This window comes from Rhinolophus ferrumequinum, chromosome 23 (genome assembly GCF_004115265.2).
Source record: "Rhinolophus ferrumequinum isolate MPI-CBG mRhiFer1 chromosome 23, mRhiFer1_v1.p, whole genome shotgun sequence".
NCBI lineage: Eukaryota > Metazoa > Chordata > Mammalia > Chiroptera > Rhinolophidae > Rhinolophus > Rhinolophus ferrumequinum.
The window spans coordinates 18,621,400-18,645,454 of record NC_046306.1 but is presented as its reverse complement, the minus strand read 5'-3'; the positions used below and the strand labels follow the sequence as shown (position 1 = coordinate 18,645,454).

At 47.6% G+C, this 24,055-nt stretch overlaps 1 protein-coding gene across 2 annotated transcripts; it reads left to right on the top strand.

Annotated features, from left to right (window-relative positions):
• Window positions 1–752: 752 nt before the first annotated feature.
• On the top strand, window positions 753–23,523 carry MANBAL (mannosidase beta like). 2 transcript variants are annotated; one of them, XM_033094715.1, is made up of 3 exons: window positions 753–845; window positions 9,815–10,023; window positions 22,317–23,523. In XM_033094715.1, the coding sequence occupies exons 2-3, from the start codon at window positions 9,874–9,876 to the stop codon at window positions 22,422–22,424; spliced, it is 258 nt and encodes an 85-aa protein (XP_032950606.1). In that variant the 5' UTR covers window positions 753–845; window positions 9,815–9,873; the 3' UTR covers window positions 22,425–23,523. The 2 variants fall into 2 exon arrangements, with proteins under 2 accessions (XP_032950606.1, XP_032950607.1); XM_033094716.1 differs by lacking the exon at window positions 753–845 and adding an exon at window positions 898–1,167.
• The last annotated feature ends 532 nt before the right edge of the window (window positions 23,524–24,055 follow it).

Genomic DNA, 24,055 nt, shown 5'->3' with positions numbered 1-24,055 from the left:
AGTTATTACCCACACCAGCCTCTCCCTAGAGCTGCTTGACTGTGCTCATGTGGATTCCCCAGGAGTGATCAAGAGAGAGCAAAAAGGAAGTGCAATGTCTTTTATGTTTAATCTCAGAACTCATGCTCCACTATTTCCACAGTATCCTGTTGGTTATACTGGTCAGCTCTATTCAGTGTGGAAGGGGATGCACAGGAAAGAATCATGACTGGGAGCCATGAATCATCCCAGTCGATGGTGGAAGCTGGTTACCACACTCCTTCTAAAGTAGATTTCCTTTCCCTCTACTTACCCGCCCAAACTCAGTCATGGGACCCTGTTCTTTGCCTTCCAAATACTTATCACATTATATGTTTGCATGTTCACTTAATTATTTTAGTCTGTCTCCCTCCACCAAACTGTCAGCTCCATGCGGGCAGAGACCGCACCTGTCTGGTTCAGCCGTGCAGTCCCAGTAACCACCACGAGGCACAAAGTAGGTGCTCGGTGAACGATTTTTAATGAATTCTAATCATGGCCTTTGTCTGAATTGTAAGAATGTGCTCATCTCCCTTCTGCATTGCAGGTTCCTAGCTCAGGGCCTGGCATAGCATTAAGGCTTCTTCTACAAACGTTTGCTGAAAGGGGCTGAGTGCTAGACTCGGACAAGCGAGGGGGCCAGGATCTCGCTTCCCCAGGCCTGTCCCTCGGGCTCAAACCCACCAAGTAGGGACAAAAGTCGACCAAACCACCAACCCTAGCAACGCAGGCGGAGCTGAGCCCGCTGGTTGCTCAGGCACGTCACTTCCGGGATCCGGGTTCACGGGGAACCACTTCCGGGGGAGCGGCGCGCGGCGGTGCGGGAGGTGAGTGCGGCGGCTCTGGCGGCCGGGCCGGGATTCCCAGGCGGGGCGGAGCCGCGGTGGCGGCGGGAACGGAGAGGGGGCTGGGCTCGGGCGCCGCGGCCCGGCTGTCCCCGGCGGCCTAGTTCCGCCGACGCCGTCTCTGTCTGGGCGCGGCCTGAATAACTTCCCAGCGGCTCGTTTGGAAGTTATTTGAAGAGGGGCGTTTGAGTCCCCGGGAGCCGGAGGGCCTCGTCCTGCCCAGCGTTTTCCCAGCGCTTTAGTTCAGAGACCGGGCCAGAACCCAGCGCTCCTCACGGCCAGGTCGTGGCCTTGACTCCAACAGGTGGAGCTTTAGGAGGAGTCAGAGCTCCGTAGTCCGTGTGGCCGGGGTTCGACGTGGCTCGTCTCTGGTTGCCTTTCTGGTTCTCAGTTTCCTCCTGTAGCTTGAGCACCTCGGCTTGACCTGAGGATTCAATGAGATGGTGAACGCAAAGCACTTTGGTGCAAAGTGCATGTGTATTGGGGCAAATTAATTCTTATCAAGAGAAGTGGGAAATGACTATGTGAAACCTCACGCTTTTTAAGTGGTGGCAACAAATTCGGATTTAATAGTTACGTTTTGCAAGGCATGTGCGCACCAGTTTCTGCTCGGGGAAATTGCTTAGCGTTCATGCACAAAATTTTAACCCCGTTTTGAGCGGTCCTTGGGAATGTGTTGTAATGGGACGGGTTTGGGCAAACATAGCCCAGTCCTAATAGACAGTGAGAAACCCCTAACACTGATTTTCTGTCCCCTAATCTGTTTCAGTTGAATTCTCGACAGTATTTTAAAATCGCTTCATTGGAAACCAGGAATCCTCTACCAACATTCTTGGAATCTGAGATTTTTGGTCTTAGAGAAGATTTTGTTTCTGTTTGCTAAGTCTGGAGAGCTAGCTATACATGTCTCGGATTATTAATTTAGAAATGTTGACGTTTTAATCAATAGCATTTTAATTTTAGAACAATTTTAGATTTACAGAATTATTGCCAAGATACTGCAGTGAGTTCCTATATGCCTGACCTCCAATTTCCACTATTAACGTCTTAATATAGTACATTTGTCACAATTCACGAACCAATATTGTTAAGTTATTACTAACTAAAGTCTGTGCTTTATTAAGGTTTGCTCAGTTTTCCCCTAATGTCCTTTTTTCTGTTGCAGGATCCCATCCAGGATACCACATTACATTTAGTAGAAATGTCTCCTTAGATTACGCTTAACTAATAGTTTCCCAGACTTTCCTTGTTTTAGATAAACTTGACAGTTTTGAGTACTACTGGTGGGATATTTTGTAAAATGACCCCCAATTAGGATTTGTCTGGTTATTTTTTCGTGATTAGATTGCAGTTATGAGTTCTGGGGAGGAAGACCACAGAGGAAAAGTGCCATTCTCACCATATCACATCGAGGGCACTTACTACCAATATAAGTTATCACTGTTGACGTTTACCTGGATTACTAGCTTGAGGTAGTCAGGTTTTTCCACTGTCAAGTTAGTTACTCCCTTTCGGTTTGCTCCTGTATCTCCAACACAATGAATGTATCTTTGTTTTTGTTTTTGTAAATACTTCCTTTCTGCTCCAGGCTCATCTTGTATATTTCCTGCCTCAGTCCTAGTATTAACTATTTCTCAGAAGAGTCCTGGTTCCTTTTATTGGAGAGAGCAAGAGATGTGTGTGTCTACTCACCTGTATATATACATTTACCTAATGTTTTTATATGTAGCAACCTGTGTCTATATTAAGCTAGATATGAACTCAGACTGATGTCTGCAACTCTCATCCATTTCACGTGGATTATTCTAGCCTCCTTTTCTTTCTGGCTTATCTGTAACCTCCCACTCCAACTGTGACAGACGTAGCTCCCACCATTGTCCATTCATTTACTGAATTCACTTCCAGTATACATATATAGTGGTTTCAGAATTATTAACCTATATCCCCTGGGGAAGTAACTTTATCACCTAGAGTTCAGTGCACACACATAGTTCCTTTGCCTTTAGTCTTACAAACTCTACTCATTTGCCAAGTTACTGAGGTCAGCACCTGATTCTCCCGTGTCACATTCTGCATACCATCCGGGATACCCTGACCTCCTAAGTGATTTTTAAAAAACATTTGTGTATGTTAAAGTTTACCCTTTGTGCTATAAAGTTCTGGGCTTTGACAAATGCTTAATGTCTTGTATTCACCATTACAGTGTCAGACAGAATAGTTTCACCTTCAAGGATTATTTTTAACTTCTGTCTTTCAGATTTCACCTCAGCAATCTTATTGACTCTCTCTTCAAAATACCAGGGGTGTCCCCAAAAATGTATACACATGACTTGTATTCATCTTTTGTTATCGGTATATATTGAGTAATACAATTTTAATACAGTTTTTTCCTTTCTTAAAATGTGTATACATTTTTTTGGCACCTGCTGTATATTCACAACCTGAGAATTTACCACCTCCACTGCTACCGTGACTTTTGGACTATTAAAGTAGCCTCCTAACTGGTCTCCCTGTCCCCTACACCCCTACAGTCTCCTATTCTCAACACAACAGCCAGAGTGACCATTTTAAAATGAGTCACACCATGTCTTTTTTTTTTTTTTTTTTTTGCTAAGAACCTTCCAGTGGCGCCCCTTTCGTTCAGAAGAAAAGCCAAAGTCCTTATGATGGCCTGTTGGCCCTACACAGTTGGCTGACTCTATTCCTGATCATAAAGTTCATTCCTGCCTCAGGACCTTGTCCCTTGCTGTTCCTTCATCCTGGGGTACTCTAACATATTTTAATGACGTGTTCCTTCACTTTTCTTCTTGCCTCTGCTGAAGTGTCACCTTCTCAGAGAGTCCCTTCCCTGACCGTCCCATAGACGTATAAATAGCACCCCTTTCCTTCCTCTTTATGTTTTCTCATAATACCCCTGCCGTTGTATTATATGTGTGTATGTATGTTTGGGAGCCAAAATTGGATGAAAACTCTATGGTAGGAACTAGAATAATGCCCAGCACAGAGTAGGTACAAAATAAATTTGTGGAAGGAATGAATATCTCTGACCACTGTTGTCTGCCCTTCATGGATGATCCTCAAGGGGTCTGGTAACCTTATGAAATTATTTGCCATGTTTGGTAATAAACGGGTGTATACTTTTTATTAAATTCTGGTAGGGATATGAGATTTCCCCAATGTATAAAAACCTTTATTTTTAAGCATGTCTGGGCTAGAGACATCGCAGGATATTTAGCTCTGCCCTGAGCGTAAGCAAGCTCCATGCCTCTCAGCTACTCCTCCTTGTTAAATGAGGCAGTTGGTTGAGGCATCTGCTCTTGCTTTAAAGGTGGGAAACAGGAGTGGGCTCCATCATTTACCAAATATTTGTCAGGCCCTGGAACAAACGCAAGCTGGATCCAGAGTCCCTATTATCCAGGAGCTTAAAGTGAAACGAGTGAAAAACAGACTCAGTTTAGTATTTCTCAAACAACAAGGAATACATTTTGAATTTTGACCCAGAACATCCGGATTTGGATGTACATGAATATAAGTGAAATAAAGCTTCAGGATACAATACTCAGCCTTGCTAATGTGATGTTTTCTATTGTCATTTATGTAATTAAAGTGCTGGCTAATAAAAAACAAGTGCTGGTTAAAGCCTCAGAAACGGTTTCCATGGCTCACTAATGGGCCACAGCTTGCTATTGAAAACCATGGACCAAGTAGGTAGAGCTCTGGCTCTGGAGGAGCCAGCCAGTTTGAATCTTGACTTTGCCACTTCTCAGCCAAGTAATCCCTGGGTGAGCCATCTCCAAGCCTGGGATTCTTCATCCTCATTAGTAATACCTGCCTCCCAGGGTGGTTGTGAAGTGAATGAGATGCTGACAGTAAAGTGTGTGCACATCTGGCAAATGATTTGTTCACTGCTACTGTGACAATGGCGGCGTGGGGGTGGGGAGAAGGGTAGTGGGGAGACAGCCTTCGCAGGACGCCTGAGGGGTAAGCACCTCCTAGTTAGTTGAGAGCTGAAGTTGTGACTTCAGCAGGCCAGCTGGGAAGTAAAGCACAAAGGTGCACAGAAAATTAGGAGTTGTAAAGCATACACAGTGTGTGTAGAGCATTTTATGTTTTTCAGAACTTTTTACAACCACTCTCCTGTTATCCCTGCGCTGGCCAATATGGGCATCCTCTAGCCACATGTGACTATATTTAAATTAAAATTAAAATTAAAATTCAGTTCCTTAGTAGCCAAATTTAAGTGCTCAAAAGCCACGTGTTGCTGATGGTTGCCATATTGGAGAGCACAAATACAGAACATCATCATTGCAGAAAGTTCTATTGGACATGGCTTCATCAAACCCTATAAAAGTCTTGTGAAGGAAGTAGATAGAGCATGGGTTTTTCTTTTAAATTGTATTCATTGTTTCAATACTATTCCAAAATTTTAAAATTCATGACCCCTTCACTTGAATAGCAACTATTTTAACATTTTCCTATGGTCTCTTTTGATCTTTAGGCAATGAAAGCAGTTTTATACATGGTTGCAATCATAGTGATTATGTAATTATTTTCTTTTTTTCTGTTAGTGTCTTGCAAAGCTTTCCCAGCTGACCTGATATGCAACATTTATATTTGCCATTTTAGTGAAGGGAATATGCCATGATGTACGGTAATTGGGTTAACTGCTTCTTTGTTATTGGACACTTTAGTTGCTTCCTGTTTTTCGGTATTATGAGTAGCACTGCCATGAACTTTTTTATACCTGAAGCCTTTTCGCCTTTTGAATTGCTTCCTCACTATAAATTCTAGGAAGTGAGTTATTCAGTCAAAGGATATGATCACTTTTATGGCTCTTATTATATATTGCTTAATTGCCATTAAAAAAAAAAGGCCTAAATACGTTATAGCTTTGAATAGATATTATTGTTGTTTGGCTCATGAGAACATCCAGTCTCCAGGAGGTCAAGAGATTGGCCCAAAGTGTAGCGAATTGCATGATTCCTGACTCCTGGCCCCATGTTTTTTTCGGACTACAAATATTCGTAACAGTGTTGCTGTTTGTAACGCTAGTAAATCCAAGTATTGATAAGACCAGTAGGCTTGTTACAGCCTTAAGCATACAACTTGGGGCCAAAGGCATTTTTTTAAATGTGTATTTGTGAGGGGCAACTGAAGAAATGAGAGCTTTCTTGCACCTTGGTATTCACATGTCATAGGATACAGAGCCCTGTCGGGGCTGTTCTCCAGTGAAGCTGTTCTCACAGGCGCCTTGGAATTCACTTCAGAGCCAGTTTATGAGCTACCCCAAACAAATCTGCCTGGTGTCTGAGCCGCATACCTTGTATTTGACCAAAAATGGTATTCCTGAACTTGCAGTCCCACCTGATTCACCACACTTGGAACCAGATGATGTTGGGTGCTTTCCAGAAGTTAAATCTTTCCTGGGAGGATGAAGATCTGCCAGCTCGGAGGATTTGGGGGAAAAAAAAAATGGGCCTGCAGCTTTGAAGGCCATACCCAAAGAAAACAGACATGGTGCAAAAAAGTGGCCAGCCTGTTGGCACAGGCACATGACCTACCTAAGTGACCAGATTGAAAGTGAGACAATACACATTGGCATAAATCCCAGTCTATTTACCGAGAACAGGGGTGTCCAAACTTTTTTCAACGGTTTTTACCCAGGGCCATCTGCGGTAAAACACACAAACAGCCGGGCCACTCACTCGAGGTGAAGTACGTATTGCCTCACCTGGTTTATTTAAGTAAACTAAATATATTTTTGGAATTTGCTGCGGGCCAATTAACAATGGATCGTGGGCCGCAGTTGGCCCGCGGGCCGCAGTTTGGACACCCCTGACCTAGGAGGTCATTTTTCTTATCCTTTTATCCCTCTTCCTTCATGTTGGGGAAATGATGCTAAGCAGTGAAACGGCAGAACCAAAGTTGAGGAAGGTCTTAGGACAGTCTCTCTAGCCCAGGGCTATGCCATAGGAATACGTCGCAGGCCACAGGTGTAATTTTCTTTTTCCTTTTTTAAAAAAATTTATTTTAATTATATTAGTTTCAAGTGTAAAAAACAGCAATGATGAGATATTCACACCCCTCACAAAGTGTAACCCCCTCCAAGTCTGCTACCCCTCTGATATATAGAACTGTTACAATACACAGGTATAATTTTAAATTTTCTAGTAGCCACATTTAAAAAGTAACAAGCAGGTAAAATTTTTTATTGTGGTAAAATATACATAACATAAAATTTACCATTTTAACCATTTTAGGTGTTTAGTTCAATGGCATTCACAGTGTTACTTGGTTGGTGCAAAAGTAAGTGCGGTTTTTTTCCAAATTATTTTTAACCTTTGAAACCGCAATTACTTTTGCACCACCCTGATATATAACCATCACCATCATCTATTTCCAGAACTTCTTCATCATGCCAAAACTGAAACTGTACCCTTCTAACAATAACTGCTGATTCCTCCCTCCTCCAGGCCACTGGAAGGCTATATTCTAGTTTCTGTCTCTTTGAATTTGACTGTTCTGTGTACTTCATATAAGTGGAATCAGATAATATTGTCCTTTTATGACTGGCTTACTGCATGTAACATGTTTTCAGGGTTCATCCATGTTGTAGCATGTGTCAGAATTTCGTTCCTTTTAATAGCTGAATAATATTCCTTTGTATATATAGACCACGTTTTGTTTATCCATTCGTATGTTCGTAGACTCTGGGTTGTTTCCATCTTTTGGATATTGTGAGTATGCAGCAGTGACCATGGGTGTACAAGTATCTGTTTGAGTCCCTGCTTTCTATTCTTTGGGTTATAGAGGAGTGCAATTGCTGGATCATATGGTAATTCTGTGTTTAGCTTTTTGTGACACCGCCAAACTTTTCCAGTTCGTCTTTTCATTCTTGATAGTGTCCTTCAAAGCACAAAAGTTTTATTTCTTAAGTCCATTTTATTTTTCTTTAGTTACCTGTACTTTTGGTGTCACATCCAAGAAATCATCGTAAATCTAATGTCATGAAGAGTTTCTCCTATGTTCTATAAGGTTTTATAATTTTAGCTCTTAAGTTTTGATCTTTGATCCATCTTGAGTTAAAGTTTGTATATGGTGTAAGGAAAGGATCCGGTTTCATTCCTTGTATGTGGATATCCAGTTTTCCCAGCACTATTTGTTGAAAAAACTGTCCTTCCCCATTGAATGGTCTTGTAACCCTTGTTTGGAAATCAATTGACTATATATGTGAGGATTTATTTCTGGGCTTTCTATTCTGTTCCATTGGCCTAGATCCTATGCCAGTGTCACACTATTTTGATTATTGTAGCTTTGTAGTTTAGTTTTAACATCAGAAAGAGAATGCTCCGGCTTTGTACTTTTTCTTTTCAAAGATCAGGTGAAATTAATAATGTGATTTATTTAACTCAGTACATTATTTCAACATGTGATCAATATAAAACATTATTAATGAGATATTTTACATTCTTATGTTCATACTATCTTCTGAATTGTATATTTAACTTGGCAGCCATTCTCAGTTTGGACTAGCTGTGTTTCAACTCTCAGCAGCCAACTGGGGCTCATGGCCACCATATTGGACAGCTCAGATTTAGCAGAAAATTGCCCTGGGGCACGGCTCTCTGAAAGCACAAAGGTCTTTGGAACCAGGGGGGCCTGGTTCCACCCTAAGTCTGCCCCTTTGTTGCTGAGGTGGACAGAAGAAGGCGCCTTGGGGGGGCTGTGGGAAATAAAGGGGAGCAGTTCAGTCATCCCAGGGTAAGAGGAAGCAATAAGAAAGGCATACTGGGGAGGCGACACGAGCGCAGGCGTGGAGCAGAGGGGAGGGCTTCGCTGAGCAGTCCACGTCGGAAAGGGCATCCTTGGCAGAGCGTACAGCTTGGGTAGAGGCCAGGATTGTGAAAGAGCCCAGTGCTCTGAAGAATTACAGGCAGTTCTTTCAGCTCAACTAGGGTATTAGGAGTGGCGGGCCCTGGGGAAAGCAGAGGCTGCAGAGGTGAGCTGGACCTCCCACCGCTGGACGCCACTGCCCCTGTCGTCTGTGTCCCCAGCATCTCTTATTTCAGGTGCTGGCAGTAGCCTCCTCACCCATCTCCCTGTGTCCACCCTGTACCCCACATCCCCTCGTTTAATGTAAGTCAGATCATGTCACTTCCCTGCTCAGAACCCTTCTGTGGCTTTACATTTTACTCAGTTAAATTGGAAGTGTCAGCATCCTACACGGGCAGCCCCCGCTCCTCTCTGATCTTACCTTCTTCCACTTTCCCTCCTGAGCCCCCCTTTCTGGCCATTTTGGACTCATATCCCTACCTCAGAGCCTCTACACTTGCTTTTTTCTCTGCCTGGAATATGCTTCCCTGAAGCGTTCAGTAGCTCACTCTCACACTTCACATCTCTGCCACTTGATGCCTGTTTCTTGTTCTGAGAGCACTTCCTGTCACCCTATACAAAATAAAATGATGCCCTCCATAAGTTTGTTTTCAAAACAGTTGTAATTAGTTGGCATATCACATCTGGACGTGTTCTTTGTCTTCCTCTGCCCTGAGATATAGGCCACAAGAGAACAGGGATATGTCTGTTTTGCTCTCTCTTCATTGCTTGGTGTTCAATAAGTATTTGAATGAATGGCTGGATGAATAAATGAACGAATAAGCAAAACGTGAAACAGCAGGCCTTCAGTAAATGTATGTTGATTTGAGATTTTTGTTGAAGTATTTGCATTTACATATTTATTTTCCCTAACTTTATATTTGGAAAAATTTCAAACATACAAAAAAGTTGAAAAGAATCGTCTATGACTATCCATATAAGTATATCCTCCCCTTAGATTCAGGAATTGCTAACATTTCACCACAATCGCTTTATGTATTCGTGTGTGTGTGTGTGTGTATGTGTGTGTCCATTTAAAAGTCAGTTGAAGAAACATGACATTTACCCTTTGCATTTAGAAGTTGACTCTGGAGAGTGGTGAGTCAGAGGAGACCTCAGACAGCAGGCAGCTGAGGCCATGGCCTCCGACCTGGACTTCTCACCTCCCGAGGTGCCCGAGCCCACCTTCCTGGAGAACCTGCTACGGTACGGACTCTTCCTGGGGGCCATCTTCCAGCTCATCTGTGTGCTAGCCATCATCGTGCCCATTCCCAAGTCCCACGAGGCGGTGAGTCCTTCCCTAAAAGCCTCAGCTCCTCAGGCTGGGTGCTGGGTACCAGAAATGGACCACAGAAATGGAGATCAGGGCCTGCTGGGCTTTACTGATGTAGTGTGTCCCCAGATTCCCACTGGGGTGGTTAATACTCTGTTTGGTCTCACATGCATTAAGCAGGTTTTTATTAGGTGCCTTCTACATGTCAGACCCTGCTGAAAGATGTGCTGTCTGCCCTCCAGGAGCTTCTAGTCCTTGGGGGAAGGACAGAGACGAATCAAATTCTCACACAGGCTTCCTGAGAGTACAGGGTACTGTGAGGGTATATGATGGGGAGGACCTGACCTTACCCTGGGGCAGGGGCCTGGCTATTACCCCTCCCCCAGGGGGCGGAAACAGTTGCAAGGACCTGAGGAATAAAGAAAAGGGCTAGTTCAAGGAACTGAAAGATGGTGACTGTGGCCAGAGCACAGAGGGGACGTGATGAGAGGGGCAGCCAGAGGAGTGGGCAGGGCCCAGAGGGTTTTAAGTAGGAGAGTGACATGATCAGAGGGGCTTTTTTGTTGTTTTGACTCTTACTCTATAGCTATGCACCCTTGTCCCGCCATCACCACCCCATTGTCCGACGACATTGATTGGTTGTAGAAGGCAGGTCATTATCATGTACGATGCCCACATGCAGCATTTGGCTGATTGCTTCTCTGTGGTGTCGTTTACCATGTTTCTCTGTTCCCCATATTTCCCATCAACAGGAAATTCGATCTAGAGGCTCGATTCAACTCAGATCAAGTGATTTGGTGCTGTGTATTTCCTGTTGTATGTCATCAACAGGCACGTGGTGTCTGGTTGTCACCCATTTAGAGATTGTAGGATTGACCCGTGGGTTTCGGTGGTGTCAGCTGATCCCTCTGTTGTAAAATCCCCAACAGTCTTTTTTACCTAAATGATTTTACCATCCATTGATGACCATTGTTTAGGCCCATGATTTCCTTCTGCATTTATTAGCTGGACTTCTTCAATAAAGAAGACCTTTCCTCATCACCTGTCTGGTTACTCTGAAATGCTGTTCACACTAAAAGGCAGGATAAACGCTTGGTTCTTGCCCTTTATTTATTAATTTTCAGAGTAGTGAGTTTGGGCTCTAGCTACCTGTAAACTTAACCCATGAAGCTTTGATTTTCATATCATTTTGAATATGTGTTTTTGTTTATTTGCTATGTCTTAATTAATTTTAGTTTTTTTTAGCTTAAATGGTCTCTGTGGGATCTTCCTCAAGTTGTATGAAATATTGTCTACCAGGGAAGCCCATTTAGAGACTCATTGCCTAGGGTTTTTGCTGGGTACAGGTCACATAAGCACCCTCTGCCTAGCACAGACTAAAAGTTCAGACTTCCAGAAGGAAAGCAGTGTTCAGCGTAAACCTTATTGTTTGCACAACCAGTCTAAGTACTTCCCAGTCCTGGGAATGGTGGGAACACCCAGAGTCCACTTCCCAGATGCCAGCCGAGGGCCAGCATTGCAAGCTGACTTTTCTAAGGACAGCAGTTGTTGTTTTTTTAATGTTAACTCTATTCTGCACACCTATAATATACTTATTATATCACTTTCAAGTAGTTCTAAAATAGCTGTATTGTTTTTCACAACCAAGACTCAGAATGAATTTAAGATTTCTTTGTGGTTCTTTTCTGGCCCACAGATAGGTCCCAGTAGGGATGTCTGGTCAGACCTACTGTGTTTAGAAATTCTTTTCTTCATATGGGTGTCTTCCCACCATGACATACTGTTAGGTTCATTGGCTTTTAATGTTTAGGGATTATTTTCTTTTTGACTTAACTAAACCATTGTATAAAACATTTATATACAATAACATTTCCCTAAGTCAAAACTATGTAACAAGATGCAATCACACCCAATTAAAAAAAAAAAAAGAACTAATATTCTGTAGAGTTTTGATGTAAGGAGGACTCATTAAAGTGGTTTTATTCTGAGCAAAAAAAAAAAAAAGATGCAATCACAGAAATTTCCTTTATTCTCAGTATTCTTCACCCTTTTCCCTTCTTCCCTCCATGTAGGTAACCATTTTTATGATTTTGATTTACCCTTCCTTGTTTCTTTTTGAAAACATACCAAATGCGTATGTGAGATACATACACTTATTTGTTTGTTTATTTATTGTCCCCCTTTGATACACGAAACATAGCATACTATGGAATGCAGCTGCGCATCTCTCTTTTTCCACTTAGCAATATACAGCGTATCTGGAGATCCATTTATCTGGGAGATGACTGGGCCCAGAGATCCTGCTTGTGTCGGGAGGATGATGGAGATGGACCGATGCAGTGGGGGACCCTCCTGAACGGGCAGGCTTGGGTGGGAGTGGGGAAGGAGCATGCCGGGTTCCATTTTAAGTGTCTTGAATCTGTCCAGGGGGTTGTGTCCAGTAAGCTGTTGGGTCTACAGGTCTATATCAGGAGAAGGGTCTGGGCTGAGTGTTGGTCAGCATGTGGGAGTTGATGTAATGGAAGCCGTGGGAGAGGATGAGGTCTCCTAAGGAGTGTGGCCCGAGATGAGAAGAGGGCCTACGTCTGAGCCTTGAGGCGGGGCAGCCACAGAGGGCGGGGAAAGCTGGGTGAGCATAGACAGGTTCGTGGCCTCCGGGCTGTTCTGTCCGTCTCCGGTTCTTCTGGGAGCTTGAGAAGGAGGTCGTGATTGGAGTTTTCCCCCCACAGTTGTATCACACTCTGAACACGAAGTCCCTGCACTCTGCGGCTCTGTCCTCACAGACACTGACACGCTATTGGGTATTATAAATGACAAACATTTTTATTGTCACTGGCCGCTGATGAAGCCTGCTAAGAGTCCCGAGGGAGGAGGTGATGAGCATTCTTGTCTTATAGGCAGAGAGTGGAGTCAGGTGTGTCAGGCCTTTTGGAGGGCCACCGCTCACCTCCTGTTGTGTTCTTAACCTTTCGAGGCTGGCCCAGAGGCCTGGGCCAGTCTAGCAACCTGGAGAAAAAGGGGTGCTCTTTACTGATCTCTGAGGTTTTCAGTGGTGCAGTGGGTTGAGGTCTTTGGAGGCAGGGAATTGACAGAGGGGCCCCAGTATGCCTCCATGCCTCCTCCCTTCCCCTACTCTGCCATGTACAGGTTAATTTGTGACAAAACCCTCATTTTTAAAACATAAATACAGTACATAAGTTCTCATAATTTATCTTGCAGTTTAGGGGAATAAGGCTTATACAAGTGAACTGTCTTCATAACTGAAGCTTACTGTTTTAGGTGTTTTTTTTTTTTTAATTTTTCAATGGATCAGTAGTAGCAAAAAATACAGTAGCATTAATTTAATTTTTTACGAGTGCATCAAACCAGCAAATGGCCACCAATTATACAGAGATTCTAGTGCCAGATTTCCTGTGTGTCCCCATAAGGCAGCCTTTGCTCACTCCCTAAACTCCTCTAGAAATGGAGAGGAAACACTGTATTCTGTGCAAAAACAATCTTACAAAGAGAGGGCGAATGCTAAACTGTACGTAGAGGCCATGCCTAGCAGCTAGCTGGGGTTTGGAAGTTGGATTGGAGGGGAAAAGAAAGGGGTTTTAACTTGGGGCTAGGGACCTCTTAGGAAAAAGGGAGCCTGTGGGAATGGGGACAGCTTGTGGGACTCCAGGCAGCCCTAGGGCAGGCTGGAGATACCTGGAAGTGGGGGTGGCCGGAGGGGGGAGAGGGCAAAAGTGGGGTGGCAGGACCCAGGGAACAATCTTGCTCTCTTTGCGGTGTTGCTTAGAGCAAAATCATCCCTCTTGCTTGGCCTGTAGAAACAAGGTTTATTAGTGGCTTTTTGGGTCAGAAGATAATATTTTTGGCTCCAGATGATGGGAAAGCCTTTGAAAAGCGAAAGAATGTCTTTCCTGTTGTTCCAGTAAGCCGATTTTTGCAACTAGTTTATGACTTCAGTACTTCAATACTTAGAAGATTATTTGAAAGCTCTTTTGGGGGTAATCAGGGAAGGAGAAAGGAACACATACAAATGCTTCCCACCCCACCCCCTTTCTTTTTATAGTAGAAGCAAGAACCAATTGGTAAAATCAAAACTAAAGTCCCTAGAACCTAAGCCAAATGAGAATATTTTCTCATTGACACCTCGTTAAACTAAGACCCCAGAAAACAAACATTTGTTTGAGCCCGATTGAAGCCTGGGCTGTACTTAATCCAAGCATTTTCTTGTAGGCTGGATTGTAAACTATAAGAGGGTAGATTGTTACACCGTTTCTGTCTAATCCAGGATGCAGATACATTTCATCTCTCATGCCATTGATTATATGGTGGCCGTGGTAAAAAGGATTCTGGGGCTGCTTGTAGGCTCCAGATTAATGAAATGAATCAGTGATGTCTCCCATGAGCAAGGGGCTGGGGCGTTGGTAGTTTGAATTGCTCATCCTTGGGCTGGTCCATGATTCTCCATTCGTTTGCACCCACTTGGGGAATTTTCAAAGGCCTAGGCTGCACCTGTAGAGATTCTGAGTCAGTTATTCTCTGAAGCCTTGGGTTAGTAGTTTCTTAAAGTGCCCAGGTGATTCTGTTTGCAGAAATGGTCTAATCCTTAGACCATTTTCCTGAAGCGCAGACCAATTTTGGGAGGACAGGAGGTGTCCAGGTCTACATGTGTTAAGTGTGAAATAATAGCAAGATATCCGAAGGGAGAGCCAGTGAGAAGTTGGGAGTAGAGACCTGGGAATTATTTTGTCTACAGTATTATTTCTTGAAACCCTAAGAATGAGTTACTGAGCTTTTCAAGGGAAATTGAAATTCAGGAGAGGCCTGAACTTGAGGCATTGCTCGAACTACTTGAAGTAGCTTGTATGCAGTGCAGATCCACTGAAAAGAGGGGGGTGTTGTCCAGAGTGGGGATGCAGCTGGGTCTCGGAGGGGGTGGTATCCAAGGACCCCATCACTCCCCGTCTGCATCCCCTCTTCCTCTGCTCCCTGTCTGTCTCATGTCTTTTCACCTCTCCCACCGGGGCCCTGCTTCCTCTGCTTGCTGTCCCTGCGGTAAGATGAACCATGGCCACGGACAGCTCCCCAAGTTGATGTCTTTCAGCTGCAGCATCTGGAAGCTGCCTTCCTGCTTGGCCCAAGTTCCAAAGTCCCCAGGGAAGGAACTGTAGCTGACCCAGCTTGGGACAGCTAGGCCAGTGTAGGGGGAGGCGAGGGTCCTATGGAGTGACCTCTAGGGGTAGAGGGGAAGGTCAGTTCCCAAAGGGACAACAGTGCTGTGCAGACAAAGCCGAGGTCTCTATTCCTCTCGCTCTCTCAGGATACAGGGCAGAGCAGGGGGCAGAGGCCCAGGGGACTGCGGTCTCCCTGCAAACCCGAGTGGTTCAAAAAGAGCACATGGAAAACCCAGTCCCCACAGAGACTAGGCAGTGAGAACAATCAAGTGATTGAGGAAAAGCTGCTCAACATGACGACGATTCCATGTTCACGCTGCTGCCTTTCAGAGCTTGGTTTCAATAGAACAGAGTTCTTAACAGGGAGTTCTGAGTCCCTCGGGGGTCCCTACATGGGCTTCAGAAGTCTATAAGCTCCCTGAAATCGTTTACAAAAATGTGATGTTTTCATTTCAGGCACGTCCTGGAAGGTAGAGTGCAGTAGGTTAGTGAGGTGGGCGCCCAGTCCTGGGACTTTCAGGAGTGGGTAATAAGGCAGTGAAGTGGGGGAGCCCGTCTCCACTGCCTTACGGACAGCCTGCCTGAGCGACTCCCAAGCCTCTGTCGGACCAGCTTCTGCACAGAATGTTGATCCGCTCAACACTAAGCGAGTGGGCGTTGACTTTTAGCTAGTTCAGCAACTCAGGCAGCAGATACTAATAGTTCATCTGGCAATTCATCACAAACTCTCCTAGTAGTTTAAGTGCTGCCTGTTCTAACCTCTTCATATGTTTAGGTCACATCTCCCCGGCCAGCTGCCAGCCCCTAGGCAGGTACCTTCACTTCCGCTCTGCTGTCTTTGTGGATTGCCACAGTCTCCTCTGGTATTAATGAGGACCCTCTCTGTGGAAAGTTCACAACCTCAGCTCTAGCTCCAGTTTCCCCAGAAAGAAACTGTATTGCTCTTAGAACTGGGAATTTCAAGGCACAGGTGGGTTCAGGCTCAAACGGTCTTCAGATTCTGTCTCCATCTCTGGAGATTTTCCTGCAAGGGTTGACTTCATTCGGAGGCTCTTGCCACGTGTCAAAACGATGGCTGCCGCAGCCGCAGTCCGCATCCTAATTGCTAGTGATTTACAAGCAAGAGAAGCCATTTCTCTACCTGTGCCCACTTTGCAGACTCATGGAAGGCCTCTGTTTGGCCACATGTTCAAACCTTGCCCCATAGGTGGGAAGGGGTAATGGGCACCATTGCTGCCAGGCCCTGTTTAACTGGCCCCTCCTAGGGAACGGGGGTGCTGGCCAGACAAAGACAACTGATGCCCACCATTGTGATCCAGGGGAGAATGCACCAGAATTGACGGCAAGAGTGATGGCTTTCAGTGTGAAGCCCACAAAGACTTCACTGTCAGCGAGGAAGCCCTGCAGTGTTTGGAGCCCTGACGAGGATGGAGCCTTCCTGGGGGCGGAGGGGCAGTGGCCTAGAAGTTCAGACCCCGCTGGAAAATTCTGCACGAGGGTCTGGATTTTAAACTAGGCCCCTGCTTGCCAGTGAAGCCTGCCCTAGGGAATAATTAACTTGGGCAAGTGTCTACCCATTCTCAACACCTCAGGAGACAAGCCCACAGAACCAACTTTGCAGTGCTGCCCTGTATGGTTTTTAAGCTTGAGAAGAGTTTGCAGTTGAATTGGGTGGCAGGGTGTGTTTTACTTAACGAGCCGTCGCTGAGATACTGCTGTGTGGTGGGTAAGGTGAAGGTATAAACATGGTCTCGAGATGTGAACTGGCTCGTGGGGAGCCAGCTGGATATACAAGGAGCCACAGACCAGCCAGTGGGAAGGGCCTGCGTCATGCTGAATCGTGTCTGGAATGAGCTTCCAAGGCTGTTCTCTCTAATCACAGTTTCCTCGCTGCCAAGTGCGTCCTGGACTCTGTGTCTCTGTTCGCCTTGTGGAGCCCACATGGACAGTCTCCCCCGCTGCCCGTTTCAGCTAGTCCTATCCTCCTGTCAAGGCCAGTGCTACTAGTTCCATCTTAGCACCCGCCTGCCCCAGGCCTCAGGCAGGAGTGCAGAGCAGGACAACAGGAGCTTTAGCCCTCGGCACACCTGGTCTAGGTGCTGGCCCCCCTGTAGGTCCCTGAGCGTGTGTCCTGAGCTGTAACAGGAGGGCATTCCTGCCCGACCCACCGAGTTCTTAAGGATCCAGTGAGATTGGGTGCGTGGGGCTGCCTGAGCCGAGCTCAGTGCTTTTCTTTCCCTGGACTACTTGAGAGGAAAGAATAGTTTCAGTCTGTTGGAGAGTTACATTCTGTCCTGATTTATAGGACTAACTCCACACTGAACTGTATAGTGGAAATCGTAAAATTCTGTGCTGTCCGTGCTAGAGCGATTTGATGCCTTGTGGCACAGATTCGATTATTTGAATCTGATGAATAGCAGCAATTTTCTGGCCTCATAAGCGGTTGTGGAGCTGCTTCCTTCTTGAAGCCTGTGCCCGCAGAGGACCTCTCTGCAGACTCGGGCACCTCTTGGCCGGCCAGGTTTTCTTCTACCCCCGACAGTGTGATTGTCGAGGAAATTTGAAACTTCCTTCAGAGGAGGCACGGTGTTTCCAGATTTAAAGGTGGGACTGTAGCGCTGGGAGCCTGCCGTCCACCTGGCTTGTACCAGCAGTGTGCATTTGAAGAGAAATTAGAAGCCAGCCGTTCGTTCAGTCATTCCCTCCAGCCAAGCATTTGGAGCTCCAGTTCTGTGTGATTAGGACTCCCGCATCCGGGCCGTGTATGACAGTTGCCTTTGTTTCCCTGCAGGTTCGGGGAAGATGACCGTGCTCCATTGGGCCAGTCACTGAGTCTCAGTGGGCCTCAGTTTCCCCGCCTGTAAAATGGGGCTCACAGTGGCTGGCATGCCAGGGTGATGGGAGGCTGGTGTTTGTAAAGCACCTCCTTGGTGCACATCACTAAGTGCGTTCTCTTTGTCATTACCCCGTAGCGCCCGATGCAGTCCCTCAGACACTGGACTCAGTAGGTAGGTGATGACTGCTGAGCACCTATGCAGAGCATGAATGGGAACAGAGTACTTGGGAGATGCTGGCTTGACCAGTAGCCCTGAGTGACAGACAGTGGGCTGCATGAGGGGGCGTGCAGAGAGACGGGTCAAGGCTGGAGCAGAATGACCCTGGCGGCTACTCGGAGGCTTTTGGAACTTGTCTGATATGAAGAGGGAACCAGCAACACTTTGACAGATATGGTCTCCTAAAGCTGTTGTCTTAGGAGAACAGACTCTGAAAGCAGTGTGGCGGGTGGTGAGGAAAAGCTGTGGGAGGCTGATGCAGAGAAAGAGGCAGGCAGGAGACCATGGGGTCTGAACCGGCGCAGGAGTGTGTGCCCGGAGGGGACGAGGCCGGGCCAAGAGCCCGCGGGAAAGTAGAGTGGATGTGGCAGATTGGATGTGGACCACGAGGGAATGGCGAGAACTCAGAAGTGACCGGAGCTTTCTAGCTTGGGTAACTGGTGGGTGACAAGGCCAGAAGCTGAGCTAGGGAAGAGAAGAGGAGGTCTGGGTGAGGAGGAGACATAATCCATTCAGATGACTCAATGGCTGGAATATGTACACACACCCACAGAGAGCTGATTTCAACTGTAAAAAAACAAAGCATGACTCGAGGAGCACTAACCCACTTTCCTGACTCCTGTGGGAACTTGAGTCCCAAACGAGGGGCTTCCGATTACCTATCGACAGATAGAATCTAGAAAACAAGCTGTTCTTTTCCTTCCGTGGTCACCTGTGGTCCCAAGGGCTGCTCCACAGAGAGAAGGTCGATTGCATGGTTAACTCAGGTTCTCCATCTCTGTTAACCTTCAGGTCCCTTGGAAACCCGGGAGAGGCTATACTGTATAACCACTAAGAGCTTAGGTTCGAATCCTGGCTCTGCCACTCACCAGCGGAGGCTTTAGGCAGGTCACAACTTCCCTGAGTGTCACTTCTCTCATCTATAAAATGGGGGCTTGTTAGGGTACTTTGCGAGGCTAAGATATGTCCAGACCAGGTAACACAGGGCCTGGCATATTGTAGATAATATTAGCAGCTGCTGTGGCTGTTGTTGTTCCTGTTCGTATTGTTGGTTGTGACGTCTCGCCATAATTAGGGTATGTATACTGGGTTTAAAACCTGCTGTGTCGTCTGTGGCCATGGAGGAAGGGAGGCCTCGTCTTCAGTTGTGTTTCCATGGAGATAAACAAGAGTGAAGTTCCCAGGATTATGGGATCTCTTGCCTGTTCTTTCATTTCATTCATTCATCCTTTCATTGATTTATTCATTCAGCAATGATGAAAGCTGTCCCAAGGAGTTCACAGGCTAACGCGGGAGACCAACATGAGAACACGTAACTGTGGTAAATTAATCGTGGCGTTCTAAGGTTCCTGGGGAGTGGGGGAGGGGTGGAGGAGGGACGTACCCTGCTGGAGGTAGAGGAGCAGAGAGGGAAGGCTAGATAGTGAGGGGAGTGTGTTCCTGGCCGTGGCCAAACCGTGGGGGGCAAGGGGGGTTTACTGGAAGGCCGAGGAAAGAAGGGTGCTCCTCTCGTTAGGGAGACCCGTGGAAGCCCTGGGGCCGGACCCAGTGGGGTGGGAAGGAGCACAGATAGGCTGGAGAGGTGGCCTCCTTAGACGGCGTCCCAGGGTTGGACATGAGGCTGTGGGTGACGGAAAGCCACTGGAAGGCGTCAGGTAGGGGGTCTGCACTTTAGAAACGTTCCTTTGGCAGGTGCACAAGGAATGGCATAGAGAAAGCAGGACGATGGGTTAGCAGTGGGGGAACTGAGGTAGGGATTGTGATCCTAAAGAGAGAGGCTGAGTGGAGAGGTAGACGAGGTCAGATCAGAACTTGGTGACCGATTGGCCGCTGGGGAGGAGGAGAGGTTTGGTCACTGGGCCTCTGGTGGTTCTGCCCACAGGTGGGAAGGAGGTCCTGGCCTGCTGGAGCAGGGGCCATGCTTTGGTCTGGGCCGGCTGAGCTGGAGGTGCCTGGCAGACTCCAGCCTCAGTCATCTGACAGACGGCTGGGTCAGGGGAGAGGTCTGGGAGGTGCCAGAAGAGATGAGGCACCTGAGAGAGGGTCTGTGGAGTCAGGTGTCACCCTGTAGGGCTTCTGACCCGGCCCCACTGAACCTGAGGAGGCGCCCAGCTCTAAGGTCAAGTGGGCTCTGTCCCTGGAGGTCCTGTCCGGCCTTGGCAAGTTCCCGTGTATAAACCGTTCACCTAATCCGGGCCTGTTTGCCCAGGCTGGCTGCTAGGGGCCCACTGGTTTTCAGGGACTGACGGGTACTGCACTGGGGATGGTTTCCAGTTCCCAAGGTCTCCTGACATGGGACCCTGTGGCGTTGCCTTACACAGTAGCCTTCCCATGGAGCTCTGCAGCCCATGCACTTGACACTGGCTCCTCTGAGGTTCTGCTTCATTTTGTTTGTTTGTTTTTCTAATAGGCTTTTTTATTTTCTTTATTTTTTGCCAAGTTCCATAGATAGCACAGAGGGACAGGCTGGGGGAGTCCAGAGCTGCAGTGAGATACCTGGCTGGGGGGGGACGGGAGGCTTGGCCCCTCATTATCTTGGGAAGGTCACCCATGGGTGCCTGGTGGGCGGCCTTTACTTCTGGTGTCTGCGCTGGCAGGGTGGAGAGGAGACAATGCTGGCCCCTGAGAGGGAGCTGACAGACCCCTGGACTAGGCTTTGGGTAGGATTGGCCCCTCCCCAGCCAAGGTCCTGCCTCTTCTGTAGGGCAGAGGCTGATGGGTGAGCTGGGACAGGCAGAGCCTAAAGCAAGTTGGAAGCTAGGAGTTGGCCAGTTTAAACAGGGAGAATATTTTTCTCTTCCAGAAAACGTGTGATCCCTCCTAATGTTCTTATCTGCTTTTTGTTGTCCCATTTTTAATAAAAGAACACAGGTTCTGAGAAATGATTTCTTACCATAGTTGTCGGGGGCACCAGGGCCTTGGGGGTGGCGTAGACACTTAAATAAAGGGGCAGTTACTACTCCACCCCGTTTCTTCGGGCGCTAGTGTCACAGGATGTTTAAAGTTTTCAAGAAAGCTAAGAATCCAGATTTGAATGGGAACTCTCCCAACTGGCTCAAATTCTTAAAAATAAACTGCAGGCCAAGTGAAGCCTGCCTGTGGGCCGGACGGGCCTGGGAACTGTGGTTACTGTTCTCAGAGCGAGATGGCCGTCGCTTGTGTGTCGCCTGGCTGTGGCACACTGTGATTTATCACCCAGGGGAGGGGGGAATGCTCAGCAGGACTGAGCCCTCTCCAGATTCTTCCGGTTTGTGCCTGAGTGGCTAGTGCAGGCCAAGGCCCTTCCCCAGAGTTCACGTTCTTTATCAGCACAACGAAGGCCAGGGCTGCATCCGCAGTTTTGAACCTTTTTGAAGCAGCAAAACCTTTGTTTAAACCAAACCTCACAGGGAAGAAATCACGACATACGTGACACAAAACCCAGAACTCCTCCAGTCCTAGGGAGAGTGTGAGTTCTGCCCTGGCTGCCCTCCCCCATGAAGCACCTCTGCCAGGCCCCACAGAACAGTGCAGCGACTGCCCACCTGCTGGCTGGAGCTCTCCACTCCTCCTGGCGCTGGCATTCAGTGGGTCGAATGGGAGGAGAACAGCAGGGTCAGAAGGAGAGTAAGCCACAGTGGGGCTGCCCCACGGCGGACTCCTCACCCAATTCTGACCAGACCCTGCCCAGGGTGACCAGCCAGCCAGTGGTCCAGCCACACTTGCTGGTGCTCTGTGTGCATTTTTGTCTCCTCACATCAGCCCTCCAGGGTGTGCATTGCTATTGCCATTTCACGGTGGGGTAAACCAAGGCACAGAAAGGTCACTTGGCTAGAACGTGGAGGAGCCTAGGTTCCACCCAGGCCTGTGAGACCCCAAAGGCTGCCTCCTCCCCTTGGGGGCTCCCTTTTTCTTCCCTGAGAACTGCCCTGCTCCTGGGGGCCGTCCCGCAGACATGGCCATCCTGGGTCCCAGCATGATGGTTTCAATCCCTTGCTTTCTGTGGCATGCTTTCATTTGCATAGTCCCTTCAGACATGGTCTCATTTTTACTGGTGTCAGGCTTGATTCCTCTAAGCAGAACTCTTTGTTTGTTTATTACCACGCAGGAGGCAGAACCATCTGAGCCCAGAAGTGGGGAGGTGACAAGGAAACCCAAGGCTGCTGCTCCTTCCACGAACAAGAGGCCCAAGAAGGAGGCTAAGAAGAAACGCTAGAAGACCGGCCTGGCGAGCGGGCGGGTGAGGGGCACGGGCCGTAGGGGTGCCCTCCTGGGCCTCAGCGTCCTGTTCTCTCGCTCTGTCCCCGGCTCGCTCTGAGGCTCTGGGACACCCTCTGACCACAGAGACAGGCCCAGCTGGGCAGACCACACTTCCTCCTCTTCTGCTTCCGTGATGGTTTTTAGGGCCAAGGGGACGGAAACACCCTGTGAGCGGAGACCGTCTTAGAGGTGTTTGTTCAGACATCAGGTCAGCTCAGAGTTACGTTTTACTAAATCATGGAGTCCAGCCTGTAGTCCCACCATGGATTCACACTACATTTTAGAGTCATGATCTAACGCTGACAGGCGCCACCCTCTCCCACGATTTGTGCACCATAGATTTCCTGCTAATCAGTCCCCTTATCTCTGCTCGTGCAGATGAAGCTAGGCTACGCCTCACCTGTTTGTTTGGCTCGGGACGCATGGCCACTGTGACGTTCATGGTCCCACAAGTGCAGCAACCAGGTCTGAAAGATGCCTTGTGTGAGAGCCAGAGAAGACCTGGGCCGGGGTAATGCCTGGTTCTCCTCCAGCAGATGGAAGTAGGGTTTCCGGGCGGGAGTTCCCACCCATTCTCAGGATTTCCCCCCCACCCCCCACTTTCCCATTCCCGAATCCCGAGAAAAGTTGGTCAGGAAATCGGGAAAATTGTCTCCTTGAACCCAGGTGGTTGGTATTATCAGCCGTCACTTTGTGGAAACAATTCATTGTGAAGAACAGAAAGCAATTTGTATCTTGGGATTTGGGAACGGGAAAGTGAGAAAAATTCCTGAGAATGGGTGGGAATTCCCACCCGGGGAACCCTAGATGGAAGGGATTTGGTTGAATGAGTGCATGTTTCTTAGGCTGAACTTTCTGAGCCTCTCAAAAGGGGGTCTTGTCACTCTCAGACCAACCTCTTTTCAACCCAGCAGCACATTCAAGATGAGCCTTTTGGCTTCCAGCTCTGCGATCTCCCACATCGCTCATCCTCCCCCACCATTCTTTCATCCCTTGACCAGTGAGGTAAAGTTGTTTTGGCAAGTAAGTGTCAATAAACTGCCCTGCTTGCTGAAGCCCCTGTGTGTTGCCTGCTGCTGAGGGAAAGGGGGAGCCTGGTCGCTGCCCTGGGGGTGAAGGAAGGGCTCACCCCACAGAAGTGGGACATTGTGGCTCAGGATGACCAGCAGTGGGGGGCGGCTCTGGTCAGAGCGGCTGTGCAGCCATTCTGGGACAAGTTGTCAGAAAGGGCCCAGCCGGCTGCTTCGTGTAGCCCTTAGTCACTGGAAACACTTGTGACCGTCCATGCGTGTGTGAGAGTTTCCACTGGGACCAGGCCCCACTCATCCCCCAGTTCCTGTCACCTGAGTAAGACGCTGCTTGTCCTCAGACTTGGTTTGAGAAGAACCAAGTCAAAGGTCTCCCCTGGCATGGGGTGGGTCACACAGGTCCAGCCACGTGCCCGGAGTCAGGTGCCTAGGAAAAGTCTTGACCTGTGGTAACTCTGATTTGCCCAGCTCGTTTACACTTTGCCAGACACTCTCCCAGGTGTCATGACTGCTGAGGAGGAACTTAAGGGATGAGCGTGTAATCATCTCCACCTTAGGG